General features: G+C 46.3%; 1 protein-coding gene across 6 annotated transcripts in view; it reads left to right on the top strand.

Annotated features, from left to right (window-relative positions):
• Window positions 1-15,709, top strand: part of AP2B1 (adaptor related protein complex 2 subunit beta 1) — a 100,273-nt gene that overhangs the window by 47,289 nt on the left and 37,275 nt on the right. For 4 of the 6 annotated variants that reach the window (XM_048823565.2, XM_048823563.2, XM_075120797.1 and 1 more), the window contains 4 exons: window positions 2,878-3,070; window positions 9,452-9,472; window positions 13,797-13,838; window positions 14,742-14,888. In XM_048823565.2, coding sequence (XP_048679522.1) covers window positions 2,878-3,070; window positions 9,452-9,472; window positions 13,797-13,838; window positions 14,742-14,888 — 403 coding nt within the window. The remainder of the gene's footprint in view (window positions 1-2,877; window positions 3,071-9,451; window positions 9,473-13,796; window positions 13,839-14,741; window positions 14,889-15,709) is intronic. The other 2 variants (XM_048823566.2, XM_048823567.2) reach the window with 2 other exon arrangements.

The raw sequence follows: 15,709 nt of genomic DNA, 5'->3' as shown, positions 1-15,709 counted from the left end.
GCCCACCCACTCTGCTCTTTCAGCGTAGCTATGTTTTATATCTCTGCATTGCTCTGGTCTTGTTTGCTACTTAATTACCTGTTGCCTGGGCCGAAAACAGCTCTGGCTTCAGCAGCAGCAGTAGTAGGGAAAAGGGGGGATGGGGGGAATGAAAATTTTAAGAAGCCCTTTAAATTCTGATACCAGGCTCTGGCATCCTTCATAAATTAAAAGTGAGTGCTGGGGTTCCGTGGCAAACCGTGTTTCCTCTGCTTGAGGTCAGCCTAACAGAGTCCATTACTGTAACGATCTCCCTTACTCCCAGACGAAGGACAGATTGATCAAGCTCATGCAAAGGCCTCCTGTGCAGCAGTGCTGCTGTGAGCCAAATTGCCACCTTCAATCATGTCTTCATAATAAGCAGCCTGTCGGGGGCACTGCTGTGGGGAGAGTGAATTCATGCACACAGGGTGTCCTCTTACTGAATGCTAGAAAACTGACTCGCGTTTTCCTAATGCTGAAAACACTGGGAAGTCTGTTCGTTTGCATATGGCAAGCTAAGGTTGCCTAGTGGAAGATAGTGGCTTTTAGCTTTTCACCCAGTAGCTTGGATGGGATCTTGGTTTCATTTATGCTGTGAATAATGCCTTTTGGAAGCAGAACCCCTTAGCAATGCTGTTTGCTACCAGCTTAAGTTAATGAGGTTTTTTCCCTCTCAACCTGCGTAGTGAAATTGAGGAGGAATGGAATGAGCTGTGCAGAGATCTGTGTTGAATGTCATGTTATGAGGGTTATCGTGACCTGATTGTCTTGGTCGGTGGGCAGAAATAGCTGGCTAAGTCTTATGAGGCCTGTGGGCATAATCCTATGAGACATTAGTAATAGTTGTGGTCAGCAGTGTGAAGGGTATTGCATGTATTAGGGAGTCTATTTTCACTTAAACAAAGCACTGTGCTGGCTTTTATCTGCGTCCCAGCTCTCAGCTGATGGTCAGCACCCAGCCACATTGCAAGCAGCTCACGGCTGGTCAGCTATTTCTGGTCAGGCTCCACCAATCTGCATACGTACCAAAGTTGTTACCTGTAGGGCCTCGTGGAAGGAATACTGTGGGCCAGAGGAGCAGCTCAGAAGAAGGAGTTGTGCACAACTCAGGTGGAGCATCGCGCTCTCTCCAGCTTCCAGGGATTTGTCCACACTGTTGTTCCCATCTCCTCTCTACGCTGCTGCTGGTGGGAGACTTGGGTGGGAGGTTCGCGTCTGCAACGGTAGACAGTCACATGTGCTCCAACAAGTGTTTGCTGCTGTTCTTCTCTGGGGGTGGCAAAAGCAGAGGAGGCTAGAGAAGGGACTGGTTAGGCTAGGACACAGGACCCTGGAGCTATGCTGGTGTCCTGGGAAAGCCCAAATACATTTTCCAAAACTGCCACCTGAATTAATATAACCCTCTTGCTGTAGTCCCAGGACAATAAAAGAACAGCAGCATTATAGCATGCCCCGTGTCCTTCATAACCATGTCATTCTTTACTCCTTGGGGTCTCGTAGGAAAAGCCCAAGTTACGAACAAAAAGCTTTTAAGGAGAAAGTCCAGTGTGGGCAGATGTTCTGAGCAGGATATTTTTATTGTGTTTTAACATCAGCTGAAGCGATCTGCATTATCTTTCTTGTAAATTTCTCATTGGGTCCTGGGGCAGCTAGAGTGAAAGTCCTTTAAGGAAACTTACTTGGTAGTCCCCACTAGAATAATAAGCTTCCTCCTTAGCCAAGCCTGTGCATTTTTCCCCAAGGTTCGCAAAAAGAAAAGGAGTACTTGTGGCACCTTAGAGACTAACCAATTTATTTGAGCATGAGCTTTCGTGAGCCACAGCTCACTTCATCAGATGTGTACCGTGGAAACTGCAGCAGACTTTATATACACACAGAGAATATGAAACAATACCTCCTCCCACCCCACTGTCCTGCTGGTAATAGCTTATCTAAAGTGATCAACAGGTGGGCCATTTCCAGCACAAATCCAGGTTTTCTCACCCTCCACCCCCCCACACAAATTCACTCTCCTGCTGGTGCTAGCCCATCCAAAGTGACAACTCTTTACATAATCAAGTCGGGCTATTTCCTGCATAGATCCAGGTTTTCTCACTTCCCCCCCACCCCCATACACACACAAACTCACTCTCCTGCTGGTAATAGCTCATCTAAACTGACCACTCTCCAAGTTTAAAGCTATTACCAGCAGGACAGTGGGGTGGGAGGAGGTATTGTTTCATATTCTCTGTGTGTATATAAAGTCTGCTGCAGTTTCCACGGTACACATCTGATGAAGTGAGCTGTGGCTCACGAAAGCTCATGCTCAAATAAATTGGTTAGTCTCTAAGGTGCCACAAGTACTCCTTTTCTTTTTGCGAATACAGACTAACACGGCTGTTCCTCTGTTCCCCAAGGTTGTACATTCCTTCATAGGCCCAGTACAGGCAGGATCATATTAATCTCCCAAAAAAACCCGCTCAGAATCAAAATCTTTATTATGTTTTCATTTGTGTTTCCTTCGTGGCTCCTATTTTGGAAGAGTTTGTGGCTGCTTCTCCCAGTAACAGCTGTGCTGGAGCTGAGGTTTCTGTCTGATTTTTACCTCTGAAATTTCCCTCCTCTTGAGTTGTGGGACTTGTCTGACCAGTGGAAGGTTCTCAGAGCACGTACTGAAGCTCCAGTTGTGTTACCTCCAATTGGGGTCCTAACAGAATAGGTTTGTCAGCTGTCCGTATGGAACACCTCACTTAGAACTGTTTGGCTGCTGTTCATGGGTCACCTGTTTCTGCCTTGTTTGCTCCCTGGTGCTCCAAAGCCAGTAACAAAGATGACTAACCATTCTCCCTTATTCATTTCGCTTCTCTCCCCCTGCAGCACTGATGCAGGAGACAGCCCAGTGGGAACCACGACCACTACAAACTTGGAGCAGCCTCAGGTTATTCCATCGCAGGGTGACCTTCTGGGTGACCTTCTGAACCTTGACCTGGGCCCTCCAGTGAATGTACCCCAAGTATCCTCCATGCAGATGGGTGCTGTGGATCTCCTGGGAGGCGGGCTGGACAGCTTGGTAAGCACTGTCTCTACTCACTTTCAGCTGGTAAGAAATAACGAACCCCTGGAGGAACCATTCATGGTCTGTGCTGTTGGCAAGACCTTGGTTATTCACTCTCTTTGGTGCTTGCAGCCCTGAGCCCAACGGCAAATCAGAAAGGCCTGGAACACTTGGCCATTTTTACTTCCAGGCCAGTCTGCTGCCAGATTCTTCCCTTAGTAAATGGGATGTTGTCACATGCTGTAGAATCCCGCTGTATGTTGGTAGGTCTGTTTCATGCTCTGTCTGACTAGGAAGGGGGACTAAGGAGTTGCTTTTATTTTACAAGGACCAGTGCTTTGTAAAATACCTTGGCTCCTCTTCAAAAGGATCTTTGTGTTGCCCTCCAGTTTCAGTGAATCCTGTTAAAAGGTCCATCTTTATGGCCTGCTGTGTACAGCTATACCAGCCTTACATCATCCAGAGTATTCTCCAGAGATGTCTTGGTTTAGTATTGGTGACAAGTGAATTGTGGCTAGGCCAGGAGAAGCACTCCACTGCTCTGCCTAGTCCTCCCCTTCGCCAGAGCAGCTCACAAGGTGGTATTCAATTACTAAAAGGGTCAAGCTCCAGAGCAAGAATAAATACACAATGCCTCCACTCCACGGAGGGAGGCTGGGCAGAAGCTGTAATGAGAATGATTATGGAGAAAGAGCTGGGTGGGGTAGTCCTCAACCTCTGACAGCCATGCAGTAACAAACAGCAACCCACTTAGCCTTTAGCGCTGTCTAATCAGCTTTCTAACATGAGACGGGTTAGAAGTGGGAAGCTTGTCATGCGCTTGAATGGACCCTGATGCAGCAAATCTTTATTTGCCAAATACTCCATTCACTCTAGTAATCTTAGTAAAAGAGTCATTAAACACACACATCCAGTCCTAGCATTTCCCTGGCTAATGAACTGGAAACCCGGTGACCTTTAATAGCTGGCAGAGGTCAGATGTGTCCACCTGAACGCTTTGTCTCCAGCAGAGGTGCACTTCACACCAGTGGAGAAGGCAGGCTAGTCCCTGGCTGGAATTCTGAGGAGCCCGTGCTGTGCGGCCATGGCAGTGGAGCACGGTGCACTGAGCCAAACGACAGCCACTGCCACACGTTGCAAGAATGACCAGGCGCTCCGAATCACAATTTCTTGAATTGCATCTAAACCTTCCACGAAACAGTGCCATCCGTGGCCGCTCCAAAGAGCGACCTAAATCTCTCTGTGGGTACCTCTGTATTGCAGTGTGACCTCGTGGGCAGAGTACTGGACTGGGACTCAGGAGATCTGGGTTCTATTCCTGACACTGGCCTGCTGAGTGACTTTAGGCAAGTCACTTTCCCTCTGTCTGCCTTAGTTTTTCTATCTGTAAAATGGGGATAATGATCTACTGATGGAAAGCACTGTATAAGAGCTAGAGTTCTGGTACTGTGCGTGCAGTGCACCCAGTTTCTTTATTATTGTTTGAGCTCAGATACCATCGTGATGGGTGCAGTATAACGACCTAATTAGAATAGACTTTGGGAAAAGATTCCTATACGTGTTGGAGTTGTTATTGTAGGGACCCATTTGGAAATACAAATGTTGGAGCAGGAAGCCTAGAGTCTTGTCACTTGTTTAATGTTCTGCTTCTGCTAAAGTAAATCCATGGGGCTATGCAGTGTCCTCTGACAAAATGCTGTATCTTGGCAGAGCGGTCACCCCTGCTTCAGTCTTCAAGGGAAATAAAATGGTTGCCTGCATGAGTAACAGACACAGTGCTAGAGCGACCTTCCAGATGGAGCTTCCCCCATCACTTACTAGTGATGTGCCGCTGCACATGTCCCTGTTGTGTTTTCTCCCTCTCTGTGATATGTACAAGTGACTCTCATCCTTGTATATCCCGGGCTTCCCTCTCTGCCCTTCTTTCCCTAAACTAACCTGTTTCTGTCTGTGTGTTGTTCTGGATGTGAGAGACCGAGCACGTGCTGCGTGTGCGTAGGTACAGGGACGTGTGTGTGGGACGTCCGAGTTTAACAACCCAAACTGCGGTTGAATTGAGTCTCCGGGAGGGAGACACTTCCATCCCCCGCCTCATAACAAGGGATCATCACATGGCGAGGGGGCAGTGGGCAAAGTGGAGGTTCTTTTGGCCGCTCGTACTGTTTCATAATGAGTTTGGGATCCAAAATGAATCTCCTATCTCATCTTCCTCAGTTGTTACTTTTCTTCCCTCTGCCATCCATACGTCCCCCTGGAATTTTGTTTCTCTTCCTCACCCTCACATTGCAGTCTGTCTTTCTCCCTGCTTTGAGTCTCCCTCTTCATTGTTTTAGGGTTCTTCCAGGGACCTTCATTGTATTCTCCCAATTGCCAAGGACATTTGAATATGGCTTTGTGGGGTCAGTCTGTGCTGCGGGAAGGGATACTAAGGAGTGACATGAACAGCGTTTCTTTCCTCAACTCATGCTGCATCTGTGCCACTCAGTCCTTGCTGCCTAGTAGAGAAAAAGCCACTGTGTTTGGTTCTGAGCTGTGACACACGGGCACCTCTCCTTTTGTGAGACTCCTCTCCCTAATCTATCATTAGTCTCCCCAATCCCCCTCCCCTCCTGTTTTCATCTGCTTCCTCCTCCCCTCTGTTTTTCCTTCCTCTCTCTAGAAATTGCCCTGCCCCTCACCACCAGTAAACTCCTTGGTGCAGAGAAAGGTGGTTATTTGAATGCAACAAACATCCAGTCTATGCCACATGTTTTTAGCATGACCCTGCAGCCCGAAGCGCAGTGTGGGGAGATAGTGGCCTGACAGAGGTTAAATGCCCCAAGGAGCTCCGTGTCTGTAAGTTAACTGCTCTGTACATATTTACAAACCCCTCTTGATCATTGCGGAGAGAAATGGCCCAGCAAATATCCAAACTCGTATATGGTGAAACCCATCTCCGTGGCTGTGATTAATGAGAATGCACTGGTAATTGAATGACTAGAATGGCTACTGGCAGAATCCTTCAGCTAAATAAGTCTTTTCTTTAGTCAAGGTGCTGGGCATTAATCTGATAGGTAAAAATGCTGCTCTCAAGCATCACCCATTACAGAAATAGAGCCCTCAACAAATGCAGGCCTTCTATAGAGAGGGTGTCTCACTTCAGAGGGATATGCTCAGTGTGCAGAGAAACAAGACATGAAAGACCCAGCTAGACTGATGCAGAGAAGAAACAGCCTGATGAGCAAATTATCATTTTATATTTTAATTTTTTAAATTTTTTTTAAACAGATTGATTTCTCTCCCAGGCATTTGAATGGTGACAAGATTGTTTAAAACTTGATACACAGAAAATTAATACTGTGCATTTCATTGAATTCCTCCCTCAGCTTTGCTAGGCCTTGTCTCTTGTGGCATGTGAGACTTCCAGCCATTTGCTAGGTTAATTTCTTTAGCAAATAACTTCTATTTTATCTAAAGAGTGAGTTACAGTATAACAGATAAATATGTAGATATAGATCTAGTATTGCCCATACATAGAGGGGCGCCTGGCATATTTGGGGTGCCTGGCATTATCTGCATACCCAGCTGGCTAGTTTCAGATGACTGTGTTCTTTCAAAAAAGCCAGCTTTGTTGTTGTTCGTTTTTTAAATGATAGAGGCCTGCCCATTAGTCCCCAGTGGGAATGAGCCCCTTGTCAGTAATTTTGTTTTAAAGAGTTAAACCATTTTATTATTTTACACACGTGCTGTAATTACTTTCCTTAATGGTTCTAGCTTTGTCTGTATTTTGGCTCTGTTAGAGCAGGAACCTCATCTGATGGTTAAAACCCTGGACTAGGAGTCAGTCCTTGGGTGCTCGGTTCTGTTCCTGGCTCTGCAACTTACTTGCTTGGTGACCTTGAGCAAGTTATTTAAACTTACCTGTGCCTCAGTTCTACAAAATGGGGGTGATAATTGTTAATTTCCCAAGGCTGTTGTAAGACTTAGTTCATAGAATTGTAGGACTGAAAGGACCTCGAGAGGTCATCTAGTCCAGTCCCCTGCACTCAAGGCAGGACTAAGTATTATCTAGACCATCCCTGACAGGTATTTGTCTAACCCGCCCTTAGAAACCTCCGGTGATGGAGATTCCACAACCTCCCGGGGCAATTTATTCCAGTGCTTAACCACCCTGACAATTGCGAAGTTTTTCCTAATGTCCAACCTAAACCTCCCTTGCAGCAATTTAAGCCCCTTGTTTCTTGTCCTATCCTCAGAGGTTAAAGAAATGGCCCTAGATGAACTGGGCACACTGCAAAAGACACGTATTTGATAGGGTTTTAGGAGAGTTAAGAGCATGTTCTTGGATCAGTGATGTGGTGGAAAGGAGCTCTGGTGGCTGGCTGAATTCCTGCCTAATGGTTTAATGCTGCTGGGGTTATGTTAAATTGAGCATTGTGGTACCTTGAGCTTTTTATGGGCACCTCCTTTTACTATTTAAATCAAAATAAATAGCTAATAAATAGTTTTGAGATCCTCTGATGGAGGCGCTCCTAAAGGACCAAGTATTATGACAGTAAGTGCTACTGAAATCAATGGTACTTTGCGTTGTTCGTGTGACAGCTCCATTAACAGTGTGCTGCCCTGATTGTGCACTGACGTAACTGTTCACGCAGGATGAGAGCTCTGTCTTTCTGCAGGCCCCTAGATCCTGTTGTTCAGAAAAGCGCACACGGAACAAGAGTCCATTAGCTTGCGTATTGAAACTGCCCATGTGTGAACCAAAGAAAAGAGGTTGCAAATTGAAGTGTGTCTAACAGCTTCAAGGAGGTCTATCGATGTGGCGCGCACACAAATCCCTTTGCAGCTAGAACCATGCCTTAAATAAAATTAGCCCAAATCAATCCTCATACTGGCAACAGCTTGCTTCTTGGCTATTTAGCCAACCAAATCAATTGATGCTTATTCAGAAAATGCTTTGTTTTCCTTGCTATTAGGTAGAATCATAGAATATCAGGATTGGAAGGGACCTTAGGAGGTCATCTAGTCCAACCCCCTGCTCAAAGCAGGACCAATCCCCAACTAAATCATCCCAACCAGGGCTTTGTCAAGCCTGACCTTAAAAACCTCTAAGGAAGGAGATTCTACCACCTCCCTAGGGAACTCATTCCAGTGCTTCACCACCCTTCTAATGGAAAAAGTTTTTCCTAATATTCAACCTAAACCTCCCCCACTGCAACTTGAGACCATTACTCAATTCACAGGAGATTCACACTGTGCAAGTTCTTAGTAACGTAGCGTTTTCATCTAACTCCCTGAACCATGACAACATAGTGAGATGAATAAAATCATGCCATGTTAGCCCGCGAATTAAGTAAGGCTCCATGTATTACATAGCTGCATCGACAGATCTAGCAATCGTACGGCCAAGGACGATTCAGTTTTTGGACCACGAGTGTTGCAGCTCTTGTCAGTAATTCCGTCTCTTCTCACTCTGCACCTGGACTAGATTCTTTGCATACCTCACGTAACATTGCAGACGTGACTGTGGGAGCCTGTAATCCACGTATATTGCCCAGACATCTGAGAGTTCTGTCCTCACGGAGCACCGTTAACGTGCAGCTAGGTGCTGTAGTGTTGTATGGCAGTGCCGGAGTTGCCGTGCAAGTCAGTGTAACTGCTCCCAGTGGAATAAAATTGCAGGACAAGTTGCCGTTCAAGAGCAGAGCGTCTGCAGCGTCATCCAAGCCAGTTAACATAAAGCAGGGCTGTTGCAGTTGCTTGACGTTCAGGGCTACTGTTGCTGCTCTCTGGAGGTCTGGCATCTTCCTCTTTTGGGTGCAGTGGCTTCTAGGATATTACAGTGGTGGGACCATATGCATGGCTAGGCAGATATAATTGAAGGCAGTCCTTGCTACGTCCAGTAACTCTCTGCCTGCCTGCTTGCCACTCTCCTTCTCCGAAATGGCTGCTCTGGGGGAAGTACTTCAGTCATGGGAAAGGAGCTCCTGTTTCTGGCAGTGTGACCTTCAGGACAATGCCAGGTTGCTAACCCTAAAAGCTGTCCAAGCAATTTGCAGTTGCTTGTGGTCAAGCCTCAGGTCCCCAGAGACTGTCACCCATAATGCTAAGGGCAGTGATTGTTTACCAGTCCTACCATAATAGTAAGACTGTCAGGCTGGACTGGGTAAGGGGTGGTGTTAATCCAACTCTAATCTGAGCATTCTGCTAGCAGAGTTGTCTTTAATTGTCTGCTCGCATCTAGCATGGGGTGCATTGTGCTTCCTGCTAAGGGTGGCTTGCCAGTTAGACACCTGCTGTTAAAATGAATGGAGATGGTTAACAGATCCTGCCAGTTCTCCAGGGAATTTGTTCAGCATTGCTTTACACTTGACTAATATCTGCTTCTTTCCTTCTTCATTCTGCCTGTCACTGCAGATTGGAGAGGACACTCAATGGGTAATTGGTTCCTGTTCTCATGGTCTGCCTCCTTTCTCTTCATTACTCATACACCTCACTGTTATCACCTTCTCCATCTTTTCAGTTCATATTAAAATAACACACACACCCCCCTCCCCTGGCAGAGGGAGCAGGCAGGCTGGAACGGTGGTCTCTAAACAGGAGACGTTTATAGATATCCTGGAAAGGTGGGGGCAGAGAAAGCCGTATCAAGCCAACAGGTGGTCCAATTGAGACTGATCTTCTTGTGCATAGGGTGTACTGGGCTCAAATGGGAGCTTGTTGCATTTATTCGGAATCAGTCACAGTTTAAACCAGGTGTGTCAGTTTCCCTCTCCAGCATACTGTATAGACAGTGATGCCTCTGTCGAAGAGGCCTCGGGCTATGTCTACACAACGAGGTGGTGGCGTGACCCCTCGGCTTGTGCGCACATTACAGCGTAGCCGCGGTAGCAACAGCAGAGGCATCTCTCAGCTGTGCCATGCATGCCGATGCCAGGTTTCAGGCGCAAGTATGTGTACGTGAGCAGGGGAATTACAGCTCTAGGTCATAATGGGGAATAGCCTTTGTCTGTCCCAGGGTCTCCTGGTCTCTGGGGTGGCACAGATTATGCGTCAGCTGAGTTTTGTCCCATGCATATGAACTAACGGAGGCGGAGGCCCTTGCATGGCTGTGCAGAAAACCGTTAGGTGGTTTGAGAGCGACTGAGAGGCTTCAGAGGGACCTAGGTCAAAGCTGCTTCTGTCTCCAAAGACATCTCCAGGAGGCAGCAACTCAAGGGGGATGAAAGCAAGTAAAATGTTTCAGGAGGGGTAAAGGAAATTCTCTAGGCCGGAAACCCTGCCTCACATTTCCTTGGCCCTCAGCAATGAGAAACAGGTGCTCCTGCGCCCCTCTGTCAGGCCTCTGTAGTCCATGCAGAACCACCACTGGCAGGAGGACTGCCTTTAATCTGGCTCCTTCCCTTTCACCTGTCTGGCATGGGTGACCTCTACCAGGAATTATGTTCCCACCACATAGTTCAGGGACTGCACCTTGATGTGTTAGGAAGGCTTCGGTGCCAACTCTGATGGAGAACCATAAATCTGGAGTTCCTTCAAAGACGAGACTGCAGTTGGGGGCTCCTGATATTTACAAGCCGTGCCTTGCCCAGTCTCTCTGAGATTTCCCACTGCACTCGCAGACCGGCGGCGCACAGCAAGATTGCCAGCGTTACAAAGAATTGGTTGTTGTCTTTCAACCTTGAATTTCGAGCCTGTGGCTTTCCAAGATGAGCTGAGTAAGAAACTGATAAAAAGCTGATAAACATCTGTCTCGGTTATGCAGAATTATTCCCAATAATTTCCATAGTACTTTATATAAGATCTTTGCTGCCTGATGGGAGTGTTTTTCTTTTTTTTGTTTCATCAGACAAGGGTCCCAGAAACCCCTATCCTCTGCGATAACATTTAGAAATGAGTCTGTTATGACCGGGTCTTGCAGCTTTTCCTTCCATTTGTTCTCTGTTGTTTTTTTTTCCCCTGGACTTCACTGCTTTTTGATGTAGAGTGCAGAGCCGGCTGACACCTGCAAGCAAGAATATAAAGTGAGAGAAGGTGTAATAGTTGCATGCAATTATGTGGCAAGCCAGTCCTAATACAGAAGTGTTCAGGTCTTTCCTTCTACGATGTGGCTCAGACTGAGAGAGCTGTTTGAACAGCAGTCCCCTGCTGTGTCAGACGGACGCATTCGAATGGTTAGAAACTCGGCAGCCGGAAGATTAATAAACCCCATTTTGCAAGAAATCAGTATTAATCGGCGCACACAGTTACACCACAGTACTGGTGTTTTAGGCCTTTCACCGCTCCTCTTATTTCACACTAGCATCATTCACCTCGTCTGTTGACTCTGATGTAAACCAGGAGAAATGATCACTTGAACCCTGCACACTTGTAGGCTGAAAAAGAATGGAGCTCCATGCTGCTTTGAATGCCAGCAGCTCTCTCTCCTCACGCTAAGCATCGAGATCTATGTATGAAGAAGCAGCTGCTGTGGTGTGGGGGAATTAGAGCTCAGAGGAAAAAGGGCCTGGAGGATTTTGTGCTACCGTGTTGCAGACCTGGGTTTTGGAGTGATTTTGGGGCAAGCTTTATGAGACAAAGAGTGCGCTTAGATTTTCTGGCCACGAGGGAGGCTAGTGTAATTTTGCAGTGTTCTTTAATGCCCCTTTAGCGGTAGGCAGCATTACGGCTAGGCGGCTACTGTAGGGGATGGAAGGATATACCCGAGAGAGGCAGGGGGTCTGGAACAGTTCGTATAGTGGGGGTGCTGAGAACCATTGAACCAAACTAAACCGTGTATATGATGCAATCCACTTCAAGCCAGTGAGTGGGGCAGCACCCCTAGTTCCAGCCCCTATGGAAAGAGGGAAACCCAGAGCAACAAAGGGGTTGGTAAAAGCCAAAGGATTTCAGGTGCCCGTGCTGTCATCCAAAAGGGCCCTGCCTTTGCCTTGAAAAAGGCCTCCAAGCTTGTTCCCAAGCCAACGTATTTGTATCCACTGCGGAAGAAAGCAATTGGTTAATATGCCATCTGTTGGCCAATTTAAAATACAAACACACACTTGCCATGAGAGCTGCCAGAAAGTGGGGCGGTAATGGCCAAGAACAAGTGCCATATGGTGGGGACGGGATGTACGTGAGCCCTGCCGATTCTGAGCTTGCACAGCTCCAGGGCCTGCTCTGGGCCATTCTGTCACCTTTCGTTCTCTTCTTCCATGAGCACTGGATCAAGCACACGTGGACCTTTGATGATCCTATTTGTCAAATAGCCCCACATACCTCTGGGCCAAACTTAGCAGCAGAGCCTTCCATATAACATTCTGCGTTGTCCCAGCAAGCCAACCCTTCCCCATGCGATTGTCACTGCATTTTTCCATGTACGCTCTTGTTCTTTTTGGTGGTGGTCTGTCTTTGTCGTCAGAGCGTGTGTCTTGTGTCCTATGTGTGACTGGAAAACTGTGTGGTGAGATACATAGCACTTCCCTGTTAGCAAAAGCTTGTGAGCTCAGATAAGCCTGCAGAATGAGGCTCTCTGGTAGATATTCAGTATGGATCAGTATTGCCTTATTATTTATAAATGTTGATGGAATTGAGAAATGCTCTGTGCAGGCAGCACTGCAATATCAGTAGTATTACTTATACCTGTGTTCATGTAGATATCCCCCTGGGATCGCAGGTTTTGGTCACATCTGGTGACCCCAGCACTGAATAGTCTCTTGAAAATCCAGAAAGGTGCAAATGCACAAGTAAATTGTATCATGGGCTTTACACCTTTCAGCCAAACAATCTTCACATTTTCAAGGGAACTTCATGGTAAGCTGAAAGAGCAAAGGAAGGCTTAAAGGTAAACTGCAAAGGCATGGTGATCCAGAGAGGAAGGACAGCAGAAATGAAAGAATTTGGAATAAGGTGGTTCTAAGAGGAGCATGTTGGACAATTTTAGCTGCCCCAAATGGCAGCTTGGTAGCTTCAAAGAGATCATTATTAAAATACTGGATTACTTTGTTCTCTAAAGTCAGGCCTCTTATCACTGTAGAGCAGGCCCCAGCATACAAGTAGGAGCTCTTCTGTTTTCCATATGGGGTAACTGAACCCTTGGAGGGAAAGTGTGTACTGCTGAGCTTGCACAAGCAGTGGTCGCACTGGAAGTCCACATCCCTTCCCCCTTTCTGAATACTAAAATTAGTCACACATTAAAAGGATACAGCCAAGATGTGTTTAAATAATTGTGAAGTCTTTGCTTTTTCTGCACTCTAGAAACTACTCCCTAGAGCCCTGAAGCTTGTCAGTTTTATCTTCCGTCGTGGTTACCCCTACTGGATTTTTGTAGAGCTGCTCAGGACTGCTGGTAGCTGACCTTACAGGTTTCATGGAAAAGCACTCGTGCATGAAACACACAAAGAATTACACAGACTTTGTGAAACGGATGATAGGTCGTAGATTGGATTGGCTTTTTCATTGATCAACCTTCAAAGTACTCCTTTTTTTTTTAAGATGTGGACTCAGTCCCAGTGGGAAGATGGATTGAAACATGTTTATTTGAAACATTACAAGGCGTTAGGTTATTCACCAGCTTCTTCTCTAAGCAGCTTTATTAGCATAAGAAACCCCCACTATATGTGCTTTCACAACACAGAGTGTTCATCTGGCCTGTGCATGGTGAGTGTATGAGACATGTTTGCAGCGATTCAGTCGAGTGAACTGCAAACTCTATTCTTGGCATCCAATACCTAGCTTAAATGAACTCTGCCTTTCTCTTCTCTCTCTCCTTTCTCTCTTTCAGCTTGGCAGTGACCTTGGCGGGGGCATTGGAGGAAGCCCGGCAGTAAGTGCCATCAATTTTTTCCAGTAAAAAAAAAGCTCCCTCTAACATAATAATTCTGATATAATCTTTCCCCCACACACTGCTGCTTTACTAAACCACTGTGTTTGTGAAAACAGACGGCTGTCACCACAGTGAATGGCAGTGGGGCCTTCAAAAGTGTTTGGGTCCCCAGGTGAGTTCTTCAGGACTGGAGCTGCCATCTCTGGAGAGAGTCCCCCACTCCTGACCCTAATGAGCAAAAGGAGGCAGAGCTGTTTTCTTCATTGAATGGCCCTGGTCTCCTGCTGTTAATAACTGAGTCCTTCAGGGAAATAACCGAACTTCTGTAGCAGAGGCTTTCCATTCCTGGCTAACAAATGGGACTAGATATCCAGTCTGGACAGGAGTGAACCGTTTTTGATCATGGGACTAAGAGAGCTCCTCCTCCGCTGGGATGACATGACCCTCTGCGCCCAGCTGTATCATGGCTCTGCCATAATTTCTGGATGTGCAAAGTCCTTTGGTAGTATTTCAATGCAATCATGGCAATTAGTTTGGAGAAAGGAAAAGGATTTAAATTATCTTCTCCTTTTGCCAGGCATGTGGAGACTTGTTCCCTAAAGTGTATCCTCTCGAGCCTAGAAGTCTTTTTTTTTTTTTTTTTTTTTCCTACCTAGACAGGAGGGGACTACTAGTGGCGGTTTCAAGGATACCATGTGGGTAAGGTGATAGCAAAGATTGCAGGGATTAGTCTCCAAGAGCATTGGAATTCAAATGCATTATTTAGCACTCTTGATAATTCAGCAGGGAAGCTGTAAAGTGCTTTAAAATATTCAGGATATTGCCCAAATTCATGCCTTATTTAATAAGCAGCATTCTACTTTTACACTGTTCATCACTACCCTTTCTTCCTAACTCTTGCAGGTGGGACAGACCTTCATTCCATCATCTGTGCCTGCGACTTTTGCCCCTTCACCCACCCCAGCTGTGGTTAGCAGTGGACTCAACGACCTGTTCGAACTCTCTACTGGTATTGGCATGGCCCCTGGGGGATACGTGGCTCCGAAATCTGTACGTAAGAGAAACATTGGTACAGTACGTTGTTCATCAGTGATACAGCTTAGGCAGTGTCAAGGTTCCTCCCCCACTCTGAACTCTAGGGTACAGATGTGGGGACCTGCATGAAAAACCTCCTAAGCTTATCTTTACCAGCTTAGGTCAAAACTTCCCCAAGGTACAAAATATTACACCCGTTATCCTTGGAATGGCCGCTACCACCACCAAACAATTACTGGTTACTGGGGAAGAGCTGTTTGGACGCGTCTGTCCCCCCAAAATACTTCCCAAAACCTTGCACCCCACTTCCTGGACAAGGTTTGGTAAAAAGCCTCACCAATTTGCCTAGGTGACTACAGACCCAAACCCTTGGATCTGAGAACAATGAAAAAGCATTCAGTTTTTACAAGAAGACTTTTAATAAAAAATAGAAGTAAATAGAAATAAAGGAATCCCCCCTGTAAAATCAGGATGGTAGATATCTTACAGGGTAATTAGATTCAAAACATAGAGAACCCCTCTAGGCAAAACCTTAAGTTACAAAAAAGATATACAGACAGAAATAGTTATTCTATTCAGCACAATTCTTTTCTCAGCCATTTAAAGAAATCATAATCTAACACATACCTAGCTAGATTACTTACTAAAAGTTCTAAGACTCCATTCCTGTTCTGTCTCTGGCAAGAGCAGCACACAGACAGACAAAAACCCTTTGTTTGTCTCCCTCCTCCCAGCTTTTGAAAGTATCTTGTCTCCTCATTGGTCATTTTGGTCAGGTGCCAGCGAGGTTACCTTTAGCTTCTTAACCCTTTACAGGTGAGAGGAGCTTTCCCCTG

Source organism: Caretta caretta, chromosome 17 (assembly GCF_965140235.1).
Source record: "Caretta caretta isolate rCarCar2 chromosome 17, rCarCar1.hap1, whole genome shotgun sequence".
Lineage (NCBI taxonomy): Eukaryota > Metazoa > Chordata > Testudines > Cheloniidae > Caretta > Caretta caretta.
Note: the sequence above shows the minus strand (reverse complement) of the source record. Positions and strands in the feature narration are given on the sequence as shown.